General features: G+C 36.8%; 1 protein-coding gene across 34 annotated transcripts in view; it reads right to left on the reverse strand.

The window, feature by feature from the left end:
• Nucleotides 1-27,276, reverse strand: part of PHF21A (PHD finger protein 21A) — a 188,472-nt gene that overhangs the window by 125,069 nt on the left and 36,127 nt on the right. For 33 of the 34 annotated variants that reach the window (XR_010135467.1, XM_055354774.2, XM_031015998.3 and 30 more), the window contains 3 exons: nucleotides 26,084-26,220; nucleotides 20,800-20,832; nucleotides 18,430-18,495 (listed from right to left, as the gene is read on the reverse strand). Coding sequence is in view for 32 of the 34 variants with exons in the window: in XM_055354774.2 (XP_055210749.1) it covers nucleotides 18,430-18,495; nucleotides 20,800-20,832; nucleotides 26,084-26,137 (153 nt within the window). In the remaining 2 variants the exon portion in view is untranslated. Of the gene's footprint in view, nucleotides 1-16,691; nucleotides 16,807-18,429; nucleotides 18,496-20,799; nucleotides 20,833-26,083; nucleotides 26,221-27,276 lie in introns of those variants that run through there. The other variant, XM_019037315.4, reaches the window with a different exon arrangement.

Consider the following 27,276-nt stretch of genomic DNA (forward strand, 5'->3'; position numbering starts at 1 on the left):
TATTGTTGGTAAAACGAAATCTGATTAAGACTTTGAAAGGATATTTTGAAGGGCAGTTCAAAGGAAACTCACCTTCTAACAGCTGACTAAAAAGGGCAGGCAGGAACTTAGTCTTGTAGGACTGATAATATTCTCAGCATCTAGAAATGTACCTGACACATAGGAAGTGCCTGATAATTATTTGCCAAATGAATTGAGGTTTAAAACTTTTCATTAGATTCAAGGTAAAAATTCCATCTAGCATGTTACATAATTCTCCTTTAATAAAATGACTGACCCTAAACATGGGCAGTCTTTCTAGAGAGCAATTAGGTAACATAAAAGGCTTCAGAAACTTGTTAGGCTATCTGCCTACCTCAGAACTCTTTTCTCTGACAGGGGCTCTCTGATCTAGCCATGTCTGTACTAGTAATATGGTCCCCTGGCTCAAAGCAGGCTTATTACATTCTCTTTACAAAATCTGGAACGAGAACAAGCCAGTGGGTCTGGGACAGTATCTAGAATGGAGAAGATACAAACATGGGAACTTCACAGGGACCAGAGCCTTTTGCCTGCTACGAGTACAGAAGAAGCTGAGAAAGTCAATCTCTAGACAGCGGAAATGAAGCAGAAGCAAAGAAAGACGAAGAGACACAAGAGACAGAGACTCCAGTTCCAGCCCCTAAAACTGCCCCAGGGTCACCCAAGATGCCCTAATACAGTTCCAATAATTCCTCTTCATGATTAAGCTAGTTGGAGTTAGATTCTACTACACATACCAAAGAAGTCTTCACAAAGTTATGAAGAAGCATCTATTTATGTATTCCTTATCTGATTTTTTTTACTTCTAGGAAATAATCAAAATCACGTACAAATATTTACGTCCAAGGATGTACACTGCAGAGCTAGGCATACAACAGTAAAAAACTGGGAATAATTTAAACGTCTAAAAATAGTGAACTGATTAAATAAACCCTGTATGATATAATACCCTACCCAAATGATAGGATACTATCAAGCCACTAAAAACTATTATTCCTGAAGAATAATTAAGAATGTAAAGAAATGCTCAAGATATAGACAAAATAAGTATTTCTAAAATACTAAGTACAATACCAATCTCAATTTTATTTATTTATTTTTAAAAGACAGGGTCCCACTGTCGCCCAGACGGGAGTGCAGTGGTATGATCATAGCTCACTGTAACCTCGAATTCCTGGGTTCAAGCAATCCTCCTGACTCAGCTTCCCAAGTAGCTGGGACTACACACATGCCACCACACCTGGCTAACTTTTTAAATTTTGTGTAGAGGTGGGATGTTGCCATGGTGCCTAGGTTGGTCTCAAACTGGCCTCAAAGGATCCTTCTGCCTCAGCCTCCCAAAGTGCTAGGATGACAGGCATAAGCCATTGTACCTGGCCTCCATTTTAGTATTTATTTATTTGAGACAGAGTCTCACTCTGTTGCCCAGGCTGGAGTGCAGTGGCTCAATCTCGGCTCACTGCAACTTCTGCCTCCCAGATTCAAGCAATTCTCCTGCCTCAGCCTCCCAAGTAGCTGGGATTACAGGCACCCACCACCACGCCCAGCTAATTTTATTTATTTATTTATTTTGGGGGGATTTTTAATAGAGATGGGGTTTCGCCGATGTTGGCCAGCCTGGTCTCAAACTCCTGACCTCAGGTGATCCACCCACCTCGGCCTCCCAAAGCGCTGGGATTACAAGCGTGAGCCACTGCACCCAGCCCATTTTATTTTTTAATATAAATTTATGGAACAGAAAAAAAGACTCAAAGGATCTAAAACATGGAAGTAGGATCACAGCTAAATTTGATTTCTCTCTTTGCTGAATTTGCCAAATAAACACGCATGACTTTTTCAAAACATGGATGGGGTCTTGCTATGTTGGCCTGGCTGGTCTCAAACTCCTGGCCTCAAGCAATCCTCCCATCTCAGCCTACCAAAATGCTGAGATTACAGGCATAAGCCACTACACCCCAACCATGAATTACTTTTATAAACTTTTGAAAAACAAATGTTTAAAGAAATGATGGACTTCAACTCCTAATGCCAATATTCTAGTCTCCTCCTACAGCTCTAAGAAAGAAAAAAAGGCAAGAAACAAGTTGTAATCTTAGCACATACTCATATAAAATTATGTTATACTATATAAAATAATGTTTTTTACTTAAGAATTCATTGATATTAAAAGAGACTATTTCTAAGTAAATCCTAACCACTCATTGTGGTTCTGATGTGCATTTCTCTAAAGATCAGTGATGTTGAGCTTTTTTGCATATGATTGTTGGCCACATGTGTGTCTTCTTTTGAAAAGTGTCTGTTCATGTCCTTTGCCCACTTTGTAATGGGACTGTTTTTTTCTTGTAAATTTAAGTTCCATATAGATGCTGGATATTAGACCTTTGTCAGATGCACAGTTTGCAAACATTTTCTCCCATTCTGTAGGCTGTCTGTTTACTCTGTTGATAGTTTCATTTGCTGTGCAGAAGCTCTTTAGTTTATTTGGATCCCATTTGTCAATTTTTACTCAATTGCTTTTGCACCTTCATCGTGAAATCTGTGCCCATGCTTATGTCCTGAATGGTATTGCTGAGGTTATCTACCAGGGTTTTTATAGTTTTGGGTTTTACATTTAAGTCTAATCCAACTAGAGTTCATTTTTGTATATGGTGTAAGGAAGGGCTACAGTTTTAATTTTCTGCATATGGCTAGCCAGTTATTTCAGCACCACTTATTGAATAGGGAATCCCTTCCCCATTGCTTGTTTTCGTCAGGTTTGTCGAAGATCAGGTAGCTGTAGGTGTGTGGTCTTATTTCTGGGTTCTGTATTCTGTTCTATTAGTCTATGCTGTTTTTGTACCAGTACCATGCTGTTTTGGTCACTGTGACCCTGTAGTATAGTTTGAAGTCGGTTAGCCTGATGCCTCCACCAGCTTTGTTCTTTTTGCTTAGAATTGCCTTGGCTATTCAGGTTCTGTTTTGATCCCATATGAATCTTAAAATAGTTTTCTCTAGTTCTGTGAAGAACCTCAATGGTCGTTTAATAGGAATAGCATTGAATCTGTAAATTGCTTTGGATGTTATTGCCATTTTAATGATTAAACCCATATTTAAGGCTTGTATTATTATATAAATAACATTAATTAATTGGTGAGACAACTATACTTCTTGTACAACATTTTGCTATTCCTGGAACTTAAAATTGACTTGCTTTGTCATTTGCTTGGTTTTCTATATTCCTACAATTAATTCTTTCCCATACTTTCCAAAGAAACTATAAAATGTCTCTCAATAATGGCTCAAAACACATTGTATGATATACTGGTCCACTTTCTTAGCTTTGCTTCTCCTAAGTCCTCCATCCTCCTGTCCAACCTAAACTGGCTGTTTTCTAAACCTGTTGTACAACAATTATCTAAGTTTTTCCCTTCATCAAATGGGATTTTCTTTGATACTGAATTCCCTGTTTTTGGAACCAATGCCTTCATCTTTATTGGTTCACTTTCTCGTTTGATGGAGAACCTCCTCCAACAGCTTCCTCAAAAAAGATGTATGGGAGGTAAGTTTTGTGACCTTGCATGTCTTAAAATATCTCTATTCTATCCCCGGACTTGATCAAGAGATGGGTTGGGTATAGAATTCTACACTGGAAATCACTGCTTTTCAGAATTTGTAAAGCATCATTCCAATGACTGCTAGCTTTCTTTGTTGCTGCTGAGAAGTCTGATGACATCTGATTCCCAATCCCTGTTTGCAACTGTTTTTTGTTTTGTTTTGTTTTGTTTCCTCTAAGGAAGCTTTTAGGATCTTTTATTCTTGTTTTGCTAAAGTTTCACCATGTTGTGCCTTGGTATGAGGGTGTGGGGTTTTTTTCATTCACAGTTTTAGGCACTCAGTGGATTCTATTAATCTGGAATTATATGCCCTTTGGTTGTGGGACATTTCCTTATATTAGTTATTGGCTGGTTTTCTCTTCTCCATTTTCTCTGTTCCCTTGTCTCAGAACTTTTATTAGCCAGGCATGAGACTTTCTGGGTGACCCTCTTAAAATTTTTCTCTATTCTGTCTATCCCCCTTTGTCTCTTCCATCTATTTATTGAGAAACAGCTCCAATTTTGTTTTCCAACCTTTTTTTTTTAAATCAAGAACTGTTTCTGTTTTCTAATTGTTCCTTTATTTCTAGCATCCTCTCCTTGTTTCACTAATGCAATATCTTCTTTTACTGATCTAGGGATCTAAATTTATAGTTATTTTGAATGGTCCCTTCCAACTCTCTTGGCCTGTTCTGACTTGCACATCAGCAGCTTCCCTTAAATATCTAGTGATTCTTGGCTATGTTCATATTTAAGATTGAAGCACTAAGAATGTGGAGCAGCTAGAACTCTCATACACTACTGAAAGGAATGTAAAATAGTACAACCACTTTGGAAAACATTTTGGCAGTTTCTTAAAAAGTTAAAAACACACCTACTGTACAACCCAGACATACTAAGGCATTTACTGAAGAGAAATGAAAGCAGATCTCCACACAAAGACTTGGACATGAATGTTCAAATTAATGAACAGCTAAAAACTGGGTTACAAAAAGCAGACCAGTGTTTGCCTGGGGACTGGATTGACAGAAGGATGAGCGAGACGACCAAGAACACTTCAGAGGTGATGCATATGCTCATCTTGATCGTGATGACGGTTTCACACCATCAAAAATTAGACTCTTTCAAGGTGTATCATTTATTTTACATTAATTATGACTCAATAAACCTATAAGAGAGAAGTGGGGAGAGGAATAGAGACGAAGAGAATAAAAAATAAAAGTGGCTAAAAAAATGAGGTGTTCAAAATGAATTGAATTCTCCGGGGGGGCTGGCATGTTTATAAGAGAAGGAGCTCTTACTATTCTGTATACACCATATACCCTGTTTTCAGTGTACATACAGTCTATATACAGTGTAGCACTCACTCCTGCCCAAGGCTGTTACATGATGCCTAGTATCTCTGAGTTGAGTGCCTCTCTGGTTAAATTTCTCTAGAGTAAGATTGGCAAACTTTCTAAAAATAACCAGATAGTAACTACTGTAAGGCCATACTGTCTTTGTCATGACTACTTAACTCTGCCATTGTGGCACAAAAGCAGTCAGTCATAGAGAATATGTAAATATAAAGAGTGTGATTGTGTTCTAATAATTTTACAAAAACAGGTGGCAGGGCAGATTTGGCCCAGGTTCAAGACATAGTTTTACCAATCCCTGCCCTAGAGAATCATACTAGTCTTTCCATTTCTGGAGAACTAATCAATTTCTCTTCAGAAGGATACCCTGAAGTAATGGCTAAAACCACTTTACCCATAAAGTATATAATTAAGCAAGTAAGAGCTAGGGGAAGGGAAGCTATAAAAAGGAATACTAGAAATTTAAAGAGTTATATATAATTTTATCAGCTATTAGCAGGAACTGATGAGGCTTAGGGGCAGCACTTTTGATAACCTGCAAATACTGTTTCATCTGATGAACCCACATCATAGGATAAGCAGAAATCAGTTTTTACGACAGATGTTTATAAATGTTATAATTAAAAGGCACTGGTGGATTAACTCAAAATCTTATGTGAATTTGTCTCAACTTCAAGGCAAACTTCTAGAATCTCTAATAAATAAAATCACATACTCAGAAAAACAAATTTCAAGTTCTGTCGATTAACACCCTCCCCCAATTTCACTTGATTATTTTCCTTCAGGTAACAGAACTTTTCAGGGTAAGTTCATTTGTGCTTCTTGACTCCACAGGAAAGGAGTTGTTAATTTTTTCCCCAATTCCTATATTAGATGACAGAAGCACTAGATAAAAGCAGATGAGTAATAATCATTCACTGTTCATAGGGAAAATTAAGTTCAGAACTGATCTCTATCTTTAATATTCTTCTTGGTCAAAATGATACAATTTGTTTGGGCAAAGTGGGAGAGGTTTTTTAAAAGGCGATGGAGGTGGGAGCAGGAGAAAAGGTGACAACTGAACAGATTAGTTGAAAACTTGTAGGGCCTCATTTCTCAGAGCAAAGGAATGTTTGGTGCTTCACTGAGAGAAACTAAGAATCCCTCTCTCCTTTTCAGATAGAGCTAGGATGAGAGAGGTTAGCCAAACCCTGCTGATTCACACAAACATTTGCTTCCTAAACTTGGAGTAAATCAACTTTGGGAAACATATCTTCTGAAAACATAATTTTGCAGGACAGCCTCCCATCTAACCAGCTACCATAAAAAGATACTAGTTAAAGAGTAAACTTCTTTTTCCTGTCTGGTTCTTACACCCTAATCTGTTGGGGGAAAAAAGAAGTGAAGGAATATATGATTTGGCCTGTCATTTAACATATTCAACATTTTAAAAAGGAGAAATCCGAAACACCATATTAACATCAACAACGATAATGATAGTTTATAGACAATTTTTAAATACCAAAAAATTAAAAAATTTATAATTCACATTTGAAATAAATTACATTATTTTCTGTAATAGATTTACCCTTCTAATAATGTATTGCTTTGGCAAAGAGTAAAATTATTTTTGTACTCCTAGCCCTAAAGCAGGCTGCTAGCTAGGGTGGCAAAGGGAGACTTTTCTAAAATAATCCACAGAGCCAGTAACAAGCACTAATGATGTATTATAACTTCATGGTATTTCAGCATGCATATACCTTTAGATATACATTATCCTTAATTTACATTAGTAGAGGAAAGTGTTATAGAGACAGACATTGTTAACTTTCTTGAATATCCATTCTTCTCCACCCTTTCTCTTCCCTGATAACAAAAAAGTTTTGTTTAGGTATCTAGCTTCCAAATGCTCAAGGAGAAAATCTCCAGCTCCAGGACACAAATCAGCCTTGGACTCCTCCTTCTTGCCAGGAACTAGGCATTGGCATATGACAGAACTGTGGTCAATGAGATGCAAAGTCTGTTGAAAGGCTTCTAATTAAAGTTTTCCATAATCATAAAAAGAGATATTTAATAAGAAATGGTCCTTTTTTGCCCCAGGATGTTGATGTGTGAAGATGTAAAGCCTGGCGCCACAGCAGCCATCCCATGACAACAGCAGTGGTTGCCGACATACTGAGCATGGCAGTGCTGAAAGATGACCAGAATATGGGTCCTGATAGTGTTGCTGAGCTGCTGAACTGAGCAATTCTAGCAAATTCTCCTTATTTGAATCAATAAATTCACTTATTATCTTAGCCACTTTTAGTTGGACTTTCTAACTACAACTAAACTACAGCTAAAAGCATCTGTACTGATACAATTATAACGTCTATATTACAGTTGAGGAAACCAGCTCAGAGAAATTCAACGGACACAAAGCCTGTCAGTGACTAGCACAGCCAAGACTAGAATTTACTCCTTTTCTTTAACAAAAGTTGTTTAAGCGCCACTGTGTGTGAAGCACTAGGGTATAAAGCGGGTGTATAAGGGTGAAGGGATCACAGTTCACAGAGGCTCACAATCTAGAGAGGAAGAAATGACACACAAACAAATAGTTAAAAGATATGTGGTAAGAGCTACACAAAAGTCACAGAGCAAGGAGCTACTGGCTCACAGAAGAGAAACCACCTGACTATGCCATGAGATGTTAGGGCGGGCACATCCAAGAGATGACAAACTTTTTTTCTTTAGTGATTTAAAATTTCAAAAGACAACTTCCTGTGAATCTGTAATTATTTCCAAGTAAAAAGTTTTTTACTACTCCAAAAGAAAGGGATATAGTCTCATAAACATGTTGAACAAAATAAGCCAGACAGAAAAAAGTAGGCTCTATTTTATTTGATACACAGGCAACATTAGTCTATGCTGTTAGAGGTAACAAAGGTAGTTTCTCTGGTAGAGGAGGTAGTGAACTGGGGAAGGACGGAGGGATTTATGTTGTGACAGTGATATTCTGATTACTGATATAGGTATTAGTTACCTAGTGGTTTCAGTGTGTAATAATATATTTGAGCCATATGTACATACATATAAATATATATTAGATATTTGTCTGTATGTTATACCTCAACAGTTTTTAAAAATTAATATGTGTTCCTTATAAAAAATAAATTCAGCCAGCCATTGTGGCTTGAACCTATAATCCCAGTTACCTGGAAGGCTGAGTCAGAAGGATCACTTGCGAGGAATTCAAGACCAGCCTGGGCAACAAAATGAGAACCTGTTTCTAAAAAAATAAAAATAAATTAGCCAGGTGTGACAGTGCATGCCTGTAGCCCCAACCACTTGGGAGGCTCAGGTGGTAGGATTACTTGAGCCCAGGAGTTCAAGACTCCAGCGAGCTATGATTGTACCACTGCACACCAGCTTGGGTGACAGAGCAAGACCTTGCCTCTAAAAATAATAAACAAACAAAATAAAAATAAACAAATTTAAATAACAAAAGCATATATAAAGTTAAACGTGCTAGCTCTCTTGAACCTCACTTCTTAGAGGCAATCACTGTGAATGGTTCTGTGTAAACAATTCTAGATAATCTAGACTTTTCCCCATGCATTTTCAAGTATAAATGACCATGAATGCATAAATACAAACACAGTTTTTTAGTATTTTGCATTTTAAACTAATATTGAATTATACTGTATGTCTGTTTTACAATTTGCTTTTTTAACTTTCTATTCATCTTTCCATTCAGTTAAGCACCTCATTATTTTTTAACAGCTACATGTTATTCCATAATATGCATATATAGCTAATGTATTCTTTACTAATGCACCTTATGTATTACTTACTTATGTATTACTTACTAATGCACTTTGATTCAATCACATTTGTTTTCAAATTTTCTTTTGTGGGGATTTCTGTACTATGTTGTCCTGTAAGTGGGTCTGCCGGAAGAAAGGTATAAGGTGACCCTAGGTTTGCACTAAGCAAAGAAGACAGGTAAAAACATCCCAGGTTGAAGAAACGACACAGCATAACAAGTATCTGAAAAGTCTAGAGGGTAAGGTATGTATGAGTTCAATGGGGAGGCGGGCATGAGTGAGAAAATGAAGGGTTTTCTGAGGTAAGTGATGTAGCAACATTGCAGAAGAGACTTGTTTCTAGATGCATCAAGTTTTCAAACTGGTGGCCCCAGACTCATTTACTAGTTTATACAACTTCACTTAATAAAAACTGTCCTTTTCTGAAACTAAGATAAAGCTGCTCTAAATTGGAATAGAGTTAATAATGGCACTGAACTCTCCTAAAACACTGAAGCAGGAAATAATAATAAGAATATTCCACCCCCCACAAAAAAAAAAAACTGAATTGAATCATTTAAATGGGAATTTTCTTTTGATGGTGAACCCTTGGTAGGGACATCCTTGGCCACCTTACCAGCTTTCTGAGGGCATAATGAATTAATAACATTCAAAAACACTTGCTGCTCATCTACCATTCTAGACTTGAGGGGTACAAATGTGAGCAAGACACAGTCCTTGCCTGTGAGGATCTTACAAATAATTACAATACAACTTGATGAGTGCAAATAAGTACCACAATGAGCGCCAAATAAAGTAGGCACAAGTACCAAGTACCATGAGTACACAGAAGAGGAGTGTCTAACTCTGCTTGGAAGGTAGAAAGAAGTCAAGAAAAGCTTATAGAAGACCTTGCTTAAGCTGAGTCTTCAAAGGATACATAGGAATTAATCAGGTAAAAAGGTAAGAAAATTCCAGGTGTAGAGAAGAGGATGTGTGAAGAAGGCACAGTCTTGAGAGAGCCCAGGGAGTAAAGGTGACAGCAGAGAATTTATGGGGTATGTATGAGAATGAGTTGTTAAAGGTATCAATGCTAATGAGCTTGAATGCCTTGTAGGTCATAACCAGTCACACGGAAGTAACACTGCAAGATTTTCATTCTCTGCATCCTCCATGGGCCTAGTATCATGCCTTTCACCAGAGTAAACTCTCAATAAATATATGTGGAATAAAACAGATGAATCAGACTCTGAATGATAAAGAAGTCTGAAAAGCACAGATCCTAGAGAAAAGGGAATAAATGGGAATGGATTTTTTGAAAGCATACATATATATAATATATGCACATTATTTGAAAGCACACGATATAGTAGAGAGGTGGTGTCAGTTATATTGGCTCCTAAAAAGCATTCGTTATTCACACTGCCTATCACTCAAAAATTAACGTTCTCCAAAGAGTGGAAGAGTCCCTAAACATTCTGAAATACAGATATGTTCTATGCAAAAGAAAAAAGACAGATACCACAGGCTTGAAAAACATTCCACAAACTTGGCCTTTGATTTGATATTCATAGCTTGAAGCAACTGCTCTCAGCTAAGCAATAGATGAGCAAAGTGGAAAAAAAAAATACAGTAGATTCCAGTCAGTAGATTCTAGTAGCCCAGTGTCAACATATATAACACCTGATGACAAGGGCTAAGAAATTCAATTTGAATTTTAAAAGTCATTCCATTTGCCAGCACCAAAAATACGTTATTAGGATAAACTTACAAGAGGATTGCTCTGCCTTAACTCAGCAAACTGATGCATCTGGTACAAGTCACCAACTGACTTGATTTCCTCTGCCATACTCAGGTAAAATGCCCTATAATAATGTGGCACGTTATTAAAGTATAAGTTACTCAATCAAGCATCTCTTTCTCAAAGAGATAGTCAAATCTTTGACCACTTAGGTACAACTAGCAGCAACAAACACAATCACACTCCAAGAAGACAGGTAAAAAGGAGAGCAGATAATACAGCACTGGGAACCACAGTCACACTACATATATACAACCTCTCGATCTTCAGAACTTTCATACTTGCAGCCAGTTATTTCTGAGCCTTTCCTTCATCTCATCTTGGCTGAATATAAGCCAATAGGATTTCACCAGGAGAAATTTGAAATATTACATTTCCTGTATTTGATGAAAACGAGGAGCTGATGTCCTCTGATGTACACAAGTGGCAATAAACTCAACAAACAATTGGACCAATGGCTTTACATAAATATTACACAGGAGGGATGAACTAGACTAAATCTTAGGAAATTCCTAAGCTCTGGATAAAGTCAGGTTTCCATCACAATGAGAAGATTTCTAAGACAACAATTTTAAATTCCAATGTGATGTGCCAATCACACTAGTTTGGCTGTGAACCACGGAGGGTAACATTTTACGGTAACTGGTATTAGAGGCTGGAGATAGTCATATATCAGGTAACCAACACAAGGACTATAGGATCTAACTTACTTATTTGACTCCAAGGTAATGAAGCCTAAAGGCAATGTAATTATTTTGCCTAATGTCCTATTTCAAAAAATATTTGATAGATAAAGGTCTACAGAGTTACTAAATAAAACTGAATGAAGAGTACAGCAATCTGGATTCTAGTATTGAATCTCATACTGATAAATTATACAATAATGGTTAAGTCACAAAGTCCACATCTCAGTTTATGTATCACAATGACGCACTTGTGATTGAGTTAAATGTGAAATGTTCTAAGCTTCTTAGAAAAGTAGTACTTTACACGCAAGATGAAAGTGTTACATATGAGATGAAGTTAACCACCATGACTACAGCCAACAATTTCCTTTTAAACAGAGCTCACCTACAAAAGAATTCCATGCACTCAATGGATACACGTGCATTAACTCCTCAATGCATAATCCAAACATTCCACGAATATGGAAAAAGACATATTAAGTTATTCAATAATTAAAATCTATCAACAAGTCTATTACAGAGTCAGGAATAGAATCAAACTTCTGGTTCCCCCATCCCTACCCAGTCCTTTGTTTCAGTTACCTAATTAGCTTAAATTATGTTGTCCTATAGATCAGAAACATAACTAGTTACAGGAGGGACAGAAACTTCTTTCCCAAAAGCTTCAGAATCTTTTATTAAAATATATTCAAATTTAAAATTGAGAATGATTCCATAAACGGCAAGATGAACTTACTAAACCCAGAAAAGTATTTCATCTAATATTATATTGAAAAGATCTGTAAGAAATGGTGACTATAATTTTTTTTTTTTTTTTTTTGAGACGAGTCTCACTCTGTTGCCCAGGCTGGAGTGCAGTGGCACCATCTTGGCTCCCTGCAGCCTCTGCCTCCAGGGTTCAAGCAATTCTCCTGCCTCAGCCTCCTGAGCAGCTGGGACTACAGGTGCCCACCACCACACCCAGCTAATTTTTGTATTTTTAGTAGAGACAGGGTTTCGCCATGTTGGCCAGGCTGGTCTTGAACTCCTGATCTCAGGTGATCTGCCTACCTTGGCCTACCAAAATGCTGAGATTACAGCCGTGAGCCACCGCACCCAGCCTGGTGACTATAATTTTTAAACAGAGTCAGAGAAGGAAACTTGTAGAAAAGATCAAAGACTACAGAAGGGTCTATCTCTCTAAAAAGGAGTAAAAAGAAATAGAAGAAGGTGTGAAAGAATAACAAAATTTAAAACCAAAAGATAATTCTATGGAATACTACAATAGATTTGTGCCATGGACAAATGGCAAATTCTTTGAAAAATATACTTCCTGATAAGCATCAAATGCATATCAATACATCTTCCAAATTAGCAGAGTGCTTTTTTCCCCTGTGACAGGATATCTCCTGGGGAAAATCACTTATTATCAATATATGCTATTAATGTGATATAGCCTTTTCTGGGGGTTACTTGGAGATACATGGTTAAAAATTTTTTTTGATGTAGCAAAAGTTTTTTTTATACCTTTAGACTAAGTGCGGTAGATGAATTATTGTTTTCAATTTCCATATCCTCTCTGTTTTAAAATTATACATTCACACCCTTTGTCATATAACTTTGCAAGGCTTGGCCATGTGGCTTCTTTTGGCTAATGAGATGTTAACAAACCTGATGCCAGCAGAGTCTTAAAATGTATTTTAGTAGTTTGGCCTGCTTCTTGTGGTCTTAGGTAAACTACAAAATGAATACGCCCCAGGTAGCTGCTGTCCCTTCATGCAAGGCCTCAGAATAAACACATTTAGAGTAGACCTAACCAAACCTGCAGCCTGAAAGGCAAGTTCAGCCAACCCACAAACTGAAGCAGAGGTGCCTGGCCAAGTACAGCCTAGATTAGGAGAACCCCAGATGACCTACAGACCTAGTGTGAAAATAAACACTTAGGTAAAATGCCCTATAATAATATGGCACATTATTAAAGTGTAAGTTACTTCATCAAGCTTATTTTTCTTAAAGAGATAATCAAATCTTTGACCAGTTAGGTATAAGTACTGGCAGTGTTGAAAGCCACTCAATAAAACACTAGTTTCTGATGCAGAATTGTTAGGGTAATAGGTGACCAACACATCCAGTCATCACACATCTAGGAATTTCTCCTAAGACAATCAGAGAGAAACACGCATTCATATAGAAGGGTATATCTATCAAAGCAATATTGATAATAGCAAAAAAAACTGGAAACACCCTATCATCAAGAGAAGAATAGTTTTAAAAAATCATGATATAGCCAATTACGCTAATATTTAAAGCTGTTAAAAATCATGTTCTCAAAGAACACTCAAAAATCTAAGAAGATTTTCATAATAAGTTAGGTTTAAAAAGCATAAAAAAAAGACACACCGTTCTATAAAAAAATTACAATATAAGCAGAGCAAAAGATCGGGTGGATAAAATAATTCATTTAAAGAATATAAGTGCCTCTTCTGTGTTAATATTCTATGTTAAATATTATACTAAATATTATACTAGGAATAAAAAAGCAAATAAAACAAACACGTTCCCTGCCTTCCTGAAACTAACAATCTAATAAGGAAGACAGATATTTAAAAAATAGTAATCCTACAGATACAGATATGCTACTGTAATAGAAAATGCTAATTATTCCCAGTATTTATTTCCCAATTCTTACTCAGTAATAGTCCTTGAATTTTATCTGGCCATGACTACCAGCAATAAACTACCTACATTTTCCAGACTTCCTTGCTCCTAGCAGGGGCCACATGACTAAGTTCAGGCCCATGGGATCTAACTGGAAGTGGTGCATGCAACTTCTAGTAAACATCCTTAAAAAATAAAGGGCTTGCTCTTTGTTGCTTCTCCCCCTTCTTACCAGATGGAGCAGCTATTTTGGACTATGATGTGAAAGCTGCATGCTGAGAATGGCAGAGCAACAGAATAGGAGGAACCTGGGTTCCCTGACACCGTGGAACCACTCTCAGCAGCCCTAGCCCTAGGGGGACCTATAGAACTTTTAGATGAGACAGAAATTAAGTTTTCCCTGTTTACATCACTTTCATTTTGGGTTTTCAGTCATTCACAACTGAATGTCTAAATGGAATAACTATGAAGGAAAAGTATGGTTCAATGTGAGATAATAATAGAAACAGTTGATTTTGACTAGTGGAAGGAGTGTCAGGGATAGCTCCTCTGAGGAAGTGACATTTAAGCTATGACATGAAACCTCACCAGGAGGCCACCGGGTAAAGGGAGATAGGGCAGCAAACTGTTCAGGCTGGGGAAACCAAAGCTGCAACCACGATGGCTTAACCCTGAAGCACCACAGTAACAAGCAACAAACTTTGGGATGTTAAGATTGCCTCTACAAGAAAGCAAAATGAAAGCAGAGAACTAGAGCAACTAAGTGCTTTGGCTCCATATCAGAATATCTCCATAAAAGACCACATATGCCTATCAAAAAATCAGGGTGTGGGGAGTGAGAATGAGAGTGAATCCTGTTAAAGAAATTAATAGTTGCTTCCACACTTCAGCATTACATCACGCCTGCAATCCCAGCACTTTGGGAGGCCGAGGTGGGAGGATCACAAGGTCAGGAGATCTAGACCATCCTGGCTAACATGATGAAACCCGGTCTCTACTAAAAATACAAAAAATTGGCCAGGCGTGGTGGTGGGCACCTGTAGTCCCAGCTACTTGGGAGGCTGAGGTGGGAGAATGGCGTGAACCCAGGAGGCGGAGCTTGCAGTGAGCCAAGACGGCGCCACTGCACTCCAGCCTGGGCAACAAAGCGAGACCCCATCTCAAAAAAAAAAAAAAAAAAAGTTGGATTCTCTGATTAGAGTGGTTCATATATTTAATACCATGAGAAGAATGTCATTAGATTTTTAAATGTGAACTATGCCTGAAACAGACAAGAGCTTGATGTTAAAAAAATTTTTTAAATCATATTTCTTGTCTATTTCTGATCCTAAAAGTGAAACATATTTATTGTGGAGCATTTAGAAAATATACATAAGAGGATACAGAAAAAATAAACCACCTGTAAACTTAACCACCTTCCAATATTTTATACTGACACTGTTTTTGCATACGTTTACACGCCCACATACATATATACACAAAATAAACATAAAAATGGGACTGTAATGCACATAAAGTTGTGTATACTCTCTCACTTATTATTTCAGAGCACATTCCTGTATCATTAAAATACTTTCCAAAACCATGATCTTAATGGCTATATAACATATAATTTATTTAGCCAATCAAGTCAGGGATTTTCTGAGTTAAAACTGTCAGCCACAAATTGAAGCCCTGCAGGTCAAGAAGCTGACTTTGAAATCTGCCAGAGTTTCTTTCAGAAATCTCAAGTTACACTTTAAAAGCACTAGACCCTTCCAACCAAGAATTCAGTGAAATTCACTGAGTTTTAGTCATGAAGGATGCTCACTAAAGGCTGTATTTTCCCAAATGGAGCATACGATTACATAGTTTTAAGGGAGAAACTGAGTAAGTATCAAAGATTGAAGTGGCAACAGTGAATAAGAACTAGTGTCTACCGCAAGAAATAGTGACTATCTGCAATGGTTTTGTCAGATGCAAAAAAAAAAAAGTTGTCAGATGCAACTTTTTTTAATAAAACAAAAGAAGAGAATATATGAGTCCATTATTTGTATAATTAAAGTTTTCTAATAAATATTGAAAAAAATGATTACAGAAAAATGCACAAAGAAAAAGAATAGAAGCAAATATGACAAAGGGTTAAGTGTGAAATACGACATGTTCTTCAAACTTTTCTGTATTTTAAATTTTTCTAACAAAAAATTAATGTTAACTTAAAATATTAGTCATACGGATAAGGTAATTCAGATTTTAGTTATTAAAGTGGAAGGAAAATTGGTTAGGTTCTGCCAGAGGGTAAGTGGCTCTTTTGAGGGGAGGGGGGAAAAAAGGCATATAGCATTAGGAAACTGTTCTAAAATAAAACTATTTTATTTTTTTGAGATGGAGTCTTGCTCTGTCGCCCAGGCTGGAGTGCAGTGGCATGGTCTTGGCTCACTGCAACCTCCACCTCCTGGGTTCAAGCAATTCTCCTGCCTCAGCCTCCCAAGTAGCTGGGACTACTGGCATGTGCCACTACACCCGGTTAATTTTTGTATTTTTAGTAGAGACGGAGTTTTGCCACGTTGGCCAGGCTAGTCTCGAACCCCTGACCTCAGGTGATCCACCCACCTTGGCCTCCCAAAGTGCTGGGATTACAGGCGTGAGCCACCGCGCCTGGCCAATAAAACTATTCTAAACTAAAGAGTAATATCACATGTTGAAAATAAGTCTGAGGAGGGATGAGCTTTTGAACTTTACAGCTGCGCTTCCTTCAAGTATTAGCCTACCTAAAAATGATATTTTTCTGTTCCATCAAGAAGGTTGTTTTAACAGTTAAGGAAATATAAAAATTCCAGGACTGGATTTCAGTTTCTAACTCTAGTTTTACTTACTTTGTATGCCTAAAGTTTTCCTGATGTTAGACATTTTTTAAAATTCCAGTTTCTGAAATGCAAACTTAGTTCAGAGAACAATTAGAGCTTGCCACTTGATGAAATGTCTTAACATAGATAGTTGCAATTTTCTATTCAGTAAGGTCCCTAACAGAAAAAACATTAAAGAATAAAAAGTTACAAATAAACCAAATCTATGTTAGTTCTCACAAACAAAAATTTCGAGTAGATGTAATTTCCAAAAATTGTCCCACTTTCCCCAAATGTAGTCTTAAGTTATCTTAACTTTGCAACAGCATCCCCCAACCCCTACTCCACTAATCAGTTCTCACCTTCTTCTCCTGCTGGAACACGTGAATTTTTCAGCAAATGTGACTCATTCATTGGCGTCTTGTCAAACTAACCCTGAAACTGTAAGGAGGCTCAGCGCTAACAGAATTCTAAAGCTAGAACACTTTCACTAACACACATCATGTTGACTTTAGAGAACTGAATCACATTCAGAGCCAAATACATACTAACCGACTCTGTTTATATTTTTTCTTACAAATTGTTCTCCACCATCCCACCTCCTCCCAATTTTAGTTTGGCAATTCCCTAATCTAAAATACCTCCTGTCTGTGGAGAAGACAAGATGGGGACGCATAAGAATAGGAAGGAAGAATATAAAGCAGTTGTTCACTCAGCTTGGAAGATGATTCTATTCTGAAACATTAATGATTCATATCTCTTCCACATAATTCTCAAAGTTTATTTCTCCCCTCAGTTAAACGAAAACACAATAGAAACACAATAAAAAATCTCCAGAAATGAATTATTCTCATTGCTATTATTTCACTAAATAACATTAAATAACAACATAAAAATCAGTTATTGAGAACTATTTAGTCAAAAATCCTCAATAAAATGTCACTGGCATGAAGTATCAACTGCAAATCACCTTATTCTTTTGATTAATATATTCACCTACTCCAAGACAGAAAACCACTCTTCCTAACCAGAGGGAGAGTGGTGGGGAAGAAACAAGAAAACAAATGCTTTGTGGGATTACCATAAACATTTACTTATAGCTCTATCAATTGCCGCACTCCACCTGGTGGCAGGCACTGCCTGAATTGGTAAAGTGGAGGTCATCATCCAAAAAATTCCAAAGAATATTTTCCAGGTGTCCTTGGAAAAAAGCAAGATGTTCTTCTCCTACCCTATATAGAATAAGTCTAATAAGATTTCACCGAAGTTTTTTCACTTAATAGTAGGTCAATATCTAATAGAGATTAACATAAAGGCATGACCATACTTAGAATGGGAGACCTACATTTAGAGCAATCTACTTACAAGAAGATTCTCTCCACAGTAAGTTTAATGTCAGCTCAAGGCTTTAAGACAGGTAACAAGGTATATGCAGCACCTACAAGATTCTCTATCACCCATTCTCACTAACTGCCTTTACCCCATCCCCTACAGGTAAACTATAGAGTTTAATTAACACAGTTAACGGCAGCCTGCCACATTGCTTTTAGGTATTTGCCAGTAACATATAACCATGGGATACTCTAGAGACTGATTTCAACCAAAAATAAAAATAGATAAACAGAGCTCAAACAAAATTAAAACCAAGTCTGGCTGCCCACACTTATTTTCACACATGAGGAAAAATAGCAGTCCTCTTAGAAGCCTCGAGCAGACATATCTTTAGAACACAACGTTAAAAATATGCCCCCCTCCCCTTTTCCCCTACCTGTTTCTCACTCAAAGCTGTGATTTTGGCTTGGAGTTCATGAAGCTGTTTCTTTAAGTCAGCATTCTGATTGGAAAGAAAAAATATCTGTGAGAAAGATATTTCATTTGTTAACAGAATAGTAGCAGGAAGACTATGCATACTGCATTACAAATGATGAAGCAACCCGAAGCATTTAGCCAATCAAATCTGTCATGCATTACACTGTGGCCATAATACCATCACCTAATGCACAGATCCTAAATACAGGCTCCTCGCACCAAAACAGGAGCAGCTCCTCTGCAACTGTTTTAAATTACACGAAGTTTTATATTTGAGCATCTTGTACGGTAAGAGTACCTGTCCACTAAAATATTCTTATTCTTTACAGAAAGTATCCATTGACAGAAAACCCAAAGCTCCACTAATCACACAAAAGTAGGAAAATGGAGGTTATAAGTATGCACACACTACATGCTTTACAGCATTATCAACAAAGATAAGAGGTTTTCTCCACTTGCCCTCTCCCTTATTTAGCAAAGTACATTTGTTATTTTAGCCTAGATCTGAAAAGCTGTCAGTACTGCAACTGCCTTAACACTACATCATTCAAATTAACACACTGACTACCAGGGCATTTTCTCAGTTCTAAAATTCTAGGAATCAAAAAAAGAATACTATTTTAGATGAGATACACAGAGCATGATTGCCTTTTACTAAAGTAGGCAAAAAATTCCAAAATTAAAATTTTCAAATGCTTAATGTAGCAGGACAGCCTACTAGCAGACTGAACACCACCCTAATGAGTGACTGCTTTTACTTGATTTGTCTCACATACAATTCTTTCAATTTACCCTGCTTGGTCTTCTGTCAGGGTTAGGGAACACATCTTCCCCGTCTATTGAATTTGGTTTACTCCGTGTGGACTTTTTTATTAGTGTATTTGACATAAGGCTTCTCCAATGAGATCACCCACACCTGTTGTCCAACAAGTTACTGTCCTGCCCACCTCAGATTCTTCAGGTTAAGACAATTCTGTTACATGATCACCAACTACAACAGAAATGATAGTTTCTAGTAACATTTCACAGTTGCTGATAATGTAGTTTACCACATTAAATAGGAAAGGACCTGTTAATCTAAAGTCTACCACCTCTTGGTTCCCTAAATCCAATTTATTATTTATTTATTTATTTTGAGATGCAGTCTCACTCTGTCGTCCAGGCTGGAGTGCAGTGACAAGATCTTGGCTCACTGCAACCTCTGCCTCCCAGGTTCAAGTGATTCTCCTGCCTCAGCCTCCTGAGTAGCTGGCCTTACAGGCACCCGTCACCATGCCTGGCTAATTTTTGTATCTAAAACCAATTTAAATTGTGAATATACCAAAAAAAAGAAGAAAAAAAGAGGAGAAGTTTCTCACGGAAGTAGGATCATTCAACAGGAATAAGTATGGGCTACCAATGCCAGCTCTCAGAGTCAAAACACAATAGTTAGACCTGAGTTCTCAATTTGTAGAGATAAGTGTTATTTTTTTACTTCCAAAAATCAATGTGCCTCAGTACCATTCTTCAATCAAAAACTTGATTTACTTTACAGTGAAGCCTGTATGTACTGTTTATCAACCCAGATATAGATATAGATATAGATAAAGATATATTTGATATTTGATAAACACTCTCCATACTTATGACCTAGTATCTAATGGTTACAAAAGAGACAATGCCCAATAATAAATATAATTATCAGAAGACAAGGTAAGTTTTTAGGAAAACATCTCTTCAGAAATAGAGAATAAAATGCCTAAGTGAAAAATGCCTATGAGAATTTAAAGAAAAGTTAACATCCTCTGTTAACTTTTCTGTTAGAAAGTAACATAAGGTACTTTTTAACCCTCCTTTAAGGGTTCTTTCAAAAATAAAATTTTCTAAAATGCTTCTTTTAAAAAATACTCTAAAATTCTTACCCTGAACATAGAGAATTCAGTACTATTCAAATGTTCTATAATATAAACTCCAAGTAAACAAAAATGGTTTGGGGTCTCTTTTCATAATATTGGGATGACAGAAAGCCTCAAAAACTCTGATTTTGAATAAGTGGGTTCATGGAAATGAATTTAAGCTATATGACAAGTATATTTTTCTCCAAAATACTCAAACCAATTAATATAACACCAAAATAATAGTAACAAAGATGAAATAATAGCTATATTAAAATAGAATGAATTTTTCTAAACCCTTATAACCTGAAGATCAATGTATTAAAAATAATTGCTATTAGAAATGAAATAATTCTTAAAAGTTAAGTACCATCTATATTTAAGTATTTTATGGTGATTTTATTTTAAATTATTTTTAAATTTGACAATTAAATGAATAACAATAGTAGTTTTACCTGTGGATCCTGCTTCATTTGAGCAACCAGTTTCTGGTAATAAAGAGAGAAAAAGAGCCATCAGTCTTACATATTAACTCCCTATGGCTAATCAGGTTTGGACCAAAAAATCTAGGATTTTAAGTTAACACAAAAAAAAGAGCAACACCACAATCAGAACAGACTAAAACCTTCTGTGATCCACGTAATAGGCTCAGGAGACACTTCCTTTAATAAAAAAATCAAACCACCACTTTATATTTGAAATGAAAAAGTGCCTGATTTTTAAATCTGGACAGAGATGGGAGACAGTGGCTTCTGAAAGGAATTTAAACAAGCTGGATGCTCCAAAAGCCAAGCATCCCTTTCAAATGGTGTCAATGTCTAGAGTCCCAAACAAGGCCTGGAAAGAAGCTGGCCCCACACAAAACCGGCCTGTTCATACACAGAGCAAAGTACAGATTTGGCAGGTCTACTGGTTTGTTTCTTACCACAGAAGGAGCTTAGTGTTCCATGTGACTTTGCCACTGTCTTCTCTCAAGAGGGAGTTCAGTGCAGGGGATGATAAGTTCAGTGGGGCAGTGATGCTCAGTTTTTGAGAACAAGGAAGTGCAGGAACAATACAAAACTCTATCTAACTCGATTCCTCTGGGAAAGAGTGCTACCCAATACTGAATGGAAAAGATCTTTACTAGGGAAAACAGAAGCCCAAACAAAGGAAAGGAAAGGAAAGGAAAGGAAAGAGGAAAGGAAAGGAAAGAGGAAAGGAAAGGAAAGAGGAAAGGAAAGGAAAGAGGAAAGGAAAGAGGAAAGGAAAGGAAAGGGGAAAGGAAAGGAAAGAGGAAAGGAAAGGAAAGAGGAAAGGAAAGAGGAAAGGAAAGGAAAGAGGAAAGGAAAGGAAAGAGGAAAGGAAAGAGGAAAGGAAAGGAAAGGGGAAAGGAAAGGAAAGAGGAAAGGAAAGGAAAGAGGAAAGGAAAGAGGAAAGGAAAGGAAAGAGGAAAGGAAAGGAAAGAGGAAAGGAAAGGAAAGGAAAGGAAAGGAAACGAAAGGAAGAAAAATGAATGTCTTTTGACCTAACCCAACTTCTAAAAACATCGCTGCCCAAAGTTAACAATAACCATAGACAGAAGAATATGAAGGATAAAGGAGCATCAGAAGTCCTAAAGTATCTGGGAATAAGCTATTACCCAAGTCAATTTTTCATCTAATGGAAAAATTTGTCACTCTCTTTTGGTGACAAGGCACTTTTAAATTGTTTAGTTGTAAAATAAAACCTTTCTAAAATATACTATATATTTATCTAACTACTACTTTTTTTTTGAGACAGGATCTTGCTCTGTCACCTAGGCTGGAGTACAGTGGTGTGATCATGGCTCACTGCAGCCTTAACCTCCTGGGCTTAAGTTATCCTTCCACCTCAGCCTCCCAAGTGGCTAGGACCCCAGGTGCACACCAGCACACCTGGTTAATTTTTTAATTTTTTGTAGAGACAGGGTCTTGTTATGTTGCCCAGGCTGGTCTTGAACTCCTAGGCTCAAGGAATCCTCCCGCCTCAGCCTCCCAAAGTGCTGAGATTAAGGTGTGAGCCACCCACCCTAACTTCTTAAAAAGAAGAAAAAAAATTTAAAAATCAAGCTTTTATTGATACTTAGAGGAATGATTATATTAATATACTAAACTATAAACAACAGGTTCCTCACAAAAAAGGTCCCAAACTACTATGTTTTAAAGTTCTTAAATCCACATTGTAGTTTTCCAGTCCACTCCTTAACGTCAAGTAGTCAGCCAGCACATTTTGCTACTATTCTTTTTTTGTTTTTTGTTTTTTAAAGATGGGGTCTTGTTCTGTCACCCAGGCTGGAGTGCAGTGGCACAATCATAGCTCACTGCAGCCTCCAACTCCTGGGCTTCAGCAATCTTCCCACCTTAGCCTCCTAAGTAGTTGGGACTACAGGTGCACACCACCATATCCAGCATTTTTTTTTTTTAAGAGATGAGGTCTCACTATGTTATCCAGGCTGATCTTGAAATCCTGACCTCAAGCAATCCTCCCACCTCAGCCTCCAGAGTAGCTGAGATTACAGGCATAAGCCACCATGCGCAGCTCTTGCTACTATTCTAACAACCCTGAAACCCAGCTCAAATTTGCTGTTTTAGACCTGCTGTGTGGTACACTCACTGGACTAATTTTAAAAAGACGAGTGAATAGGTTGTAATAATCTAAGAAACCCTCCTTTAGTAAAATGTATAATCTTTGGTGTATCACTTCAGACGTTTATTCTAATTGATCAAAAGTCTTTCTCCCTGATGCTAAGACACATTTTAGATAACTGAAGTTGCCAACCATGGGACCTCCAAATACACAAGGTATGTGTCACTATATGACTTCATATTTAATGGTAGTAGCTCTTCTATATCCTAGTCTTAACCTACAAAATAGAAACAATACATATTCCAAGAGTTTAAGGGGACTGAAACACAAGGTTTTATACACACACATTTTTACATTAATGCTAGCCACAGTCTTCAATGAAAAAAGCTCTTGATTTTCCTTTTTGATTTGGTTACCAGAGGGTTGGCTACTACGCTGTTACGTTTTAGAAGCTGAAAAAGGTTTTCTTCCAGACACTGGAATTTAAAAATTCACTGATAACCACATGAAGTCTTCACCTCTAGAGGAAATAAATAAGCCAATTTTTCTATCTGTAAGCAGTTAAACTGCATTTCAGACAATCAGGGGTAGGACAGGACGAGCTGGCCAACTTACTGGACCATCCAAATCCCTAGTAACTTTAAGCTGACATTGTGTTAACAAAGTTAGGTTACTTTCCGCCAGAATGCGGCAATATTTCTTGAGGATATACTTCACGCCAAAGGTAAGCAAAACAACCCATAGGCCAATCTGGCCCACCACCTGTTTTTGCAAATAAAGTTTTATGGAAAAAAGCCATACTCATTCATTTATATATTGTCCGTGGCTGTTTTGTCTGCGCAACAGCAGAGCAGAGTAGTTGTGACAGAAACCATAAATTACCCACAAAGCCAGAAATATTTTTACTGTGTGTCCCTTTACAAAAAAATTTGCTAACCTCTGCTTTATACTATTCTCCATTCCATATGGAGTAAATACCCTGAAAATTTAAATGTGACTTCCATCAAATCTAAATAAGATCAAAAAAGGGAGGAGGAAAAAAGGCAATTTCCCCAAAAAGATGAGATGTCCATCACAGGACATTATTATTTAAATATTTACTGAACATCAACTATGTGTACATTGCTACTTTCATAACTATCTCACCATTCATAAAGAAAACACAAAGAACAAAAATATGTTTTCACTACACAATACCAGATAGTTTCAGAACACATTTTCTATCCAGTAAGCTCAATTTCAGCCCTAATCTCATTCCCTAACTGGAAATGCAACAAAGGGTGGCTTTTGTCCCACTATTTCGTCAAATGTATGTTCTGGCTTTGGTCTCAGCCTAGTAACCAACACCCTACCTTGATGTCATTTCTGGCATGCCTCAATTTGTCATGATCAACGATCGTGTAGGTGACACCATATAAATTATTTTTTCAAAAATAGTAAAGTATTACAGATATAACTGGAGTGAAATATATGCTTTCTCTGTTAAAATATTATTGACATATAAATAAATGTTTATAATCACACAAGCAAAATGTTGTATAAAGGATGAATATAAAAGCTATTAATTTTATGCTCAAAGCTGACAGTTAATATGAATAGTAAGAGAGTGTTTAGAATAACTTTAAGAACTATATCCCTTTTGAGTCAACAAATGTAAATTTAAAATTTTAATTAGATTTAAAATAGAATAATAAATATTAAGTATTTTCATAATTGTGATGTTTATAAAATTGGTATGCTTGAATTCAGAATATGAAACAAAATATTTAGTAATTAACTTCAATTAATTTAGGTCATGAGCCTTTCAAGAAAGGATTATTTGGGACTTGCTCATATCTTGTGAAGAAGAACTAAAGCAGAATGTTAACTTTGCCATCTCAATACTTCTTCAGAGGAGGAAAAACTCCAAAAATCACACACAACATCATAAAATTATCCTTGATCCACACAAATTTCAGATTGATTACTGTACTCCCAAAATTCATTCTATGATGATGTCAGCTTTGAATAAAATGTGAATTTAATTTTTATCACTTGCCATTCAGCCAACAGGTATTCAACACACCTCTATGTTAAACTAATTTCACTCAGAAAAAGACGAGCTTGTTTTTGTAACAAATTTCTGCTCTCCTCAATTAGTAACAGAAGCAAAGTTAAAAAAAAAAAAAAAGTACACAGCTTATTACCTACTTAAAGAAGCCCACGTGCATAGGGCCAACTCTGCAGCGGAACAAGAGTTTAACGAGATCCGGAGCAGCAGCAGGGATTTCTGAACAGGTGCTTTTGAAGCTTCCTTTAAGTTCTCACCCACACTAATTCTGAGCAATGTGCAAATCTAGTAGTTACCAAAGGCCCAAGATATTCTCCCAACAATTTCAAAAGTTAATGTTACCTCAGACTACTCAGATAAACAAAGGAAACTATACCTAAGAACAAACATCTTTAGAAAGTAGTTTTACTTATCCTTCTCTCCACTCCCATATCCCCAATTGTTACAAATTCAAAAGTAGTCAATGCATCATCCTTTATCACTTTTGAGTACCAAGGATTAGATACATGCATGTGTATGTGTGTCTTCGGCCTGATGTCCAGCTAAAGTCTAGAAAGATATAAAACAGTGGTACTCTGTTTACATAACAAATTTTAATTATGTAATTATATAAAGATAGCTTTTTGTAAAATATAAGAATTATGAAATCTGAAATTTAAACATCTGTGAAGATAATCACATTTTCTTTAAGATTGGAATCAACGCATAAAGCTGAGTCATATGATCTGTAAAAACTTTAGTACATATGGTAGTTGAGTTAGACATGTTGTTATTTAAAACATGCAAGTTAAATCACATGAATAAAGTCCTTCAGATGAACCAAAAAGCAGAAAAAAGATTTCTTTCTTTTTTGTTAACACCTTTGGTATATGAAAAAAATCTTTTCAGTTCTTTTCTCTAGAAAGGAAGTCAGGAATACTTTAAGTTCTTAAAAGCAGTATCTATGACTTTGTCGAGTAGTGATAAAAGGCAAACAACATGACTCTTGGACAAAATTGTCTTAAAGATTATTAAAAACTATACTAAACACCAGAGATGGACTTGTTTACTAATCTTAGCCATTACTTAACAACAATGTGGGAGAAGCCAATAATACAACGTACCTGGTGAACCTGAATTTCCACTTTAAGAGCCTCCTGTAGAGTCTGCAACTCCATCCTCTACCTTCTCCACTTTCTCTGCTAATTCTATAGTTTCTTCAGCCTCTGTTTAAAGTAACAAACTCCTCTTCTCACTGCAGCTGTAAAGATCATAAAATGTTTTGGATCATTACATTTGGAATAAATATAATATTTATGTTAAATAAATTATGTTAGTAAAAGAATATCTGATTCTCTAACGCAGGGCAAGAAATTTCCCAAAGAGATTTTTTTTCCCTCAAAACAATTCTTCAAGTACTCCTCTAAAGAACACTTCAAATAACTAAGAAATGAAAAACCAAAAAAAGGGTTTAATCTGGTCATGGAAACATCTAAGCACCCACTACATGCTCAGCACTGTGTTAATCACTACATACTGAGGATACAGAGCTGAGTAAGACCACTTCTGCCTTCAGTGAGACTATAACCATCCAGGACACACTGTCCTCAGAAAGAGACATATAACAACAGAATCATACTTTTTTTTTTTTTTTTTTTTGAGACGGAGTCTCGCTCTGTCGCCCAGGCTGGAGTGCAGTGGTGCAATCTCAGCTCACTGCAAGCTCTGCCTCCCAGGTTCACGCCATTCTCCTGCCTCAGCCTCCAGAGTAGCTGGGACTACAGGCGCCTGCCACTACGCCCGGCTCATTTTTTTATATTTTTAATAGAGACGGGGTTTCACCGTGTTAGCCAGGATGGTCTTGACCTCCTGACCTTGTGATCCGCCCATCTCAGCCTCCCAAAGTGCTGGGATTACAGGCGTGAGCCACTGCGCTGAGCCAAAATCATACATTTTTAAACTTCACACAGAGTGGACTGGAGAGTTCAGGGTTTCTCGGAGGTTAACGAATGCCAGGGTAGTTTTATTTGGATGGGTTCTTACTCTATATAAAAAACAGAGAAACTCAAAATGGGGAAATTCTGGTATAACTTAAATATTTACATTTAACAAATTAATACTCAAAACAGACAAATACAATGCAATATAACTGTACTATCCACAAAGTTATGATGTGGATATTTTAAAATGTATCTATCGTGTGTAATATGAGGTGGTCTAGTAATGGAACACATGTCCAGCTTTACAATGAAAATCATCTTCTTTCAAGCTTGCCAGTCATCTCTTTGACTATACATATAATGGCATGTGGAGATAA

Source organism: Gorilla gorilla, chromosome 9 (genome assembly GCF_029281585.2).
Source record: "Gorilla gorilla gorilla isolate KB3781 chromosome 9, NHGRI_mGorGor1-v2.1_pri, whole genome shotgun sequence".
Taxonomy (NCBI): domain Eukaryota; kingdom Metazoa; phylum Chordata; class Mammalia; order Primates; family Hominidae; genus Gorilla; species Gorilla gorilla.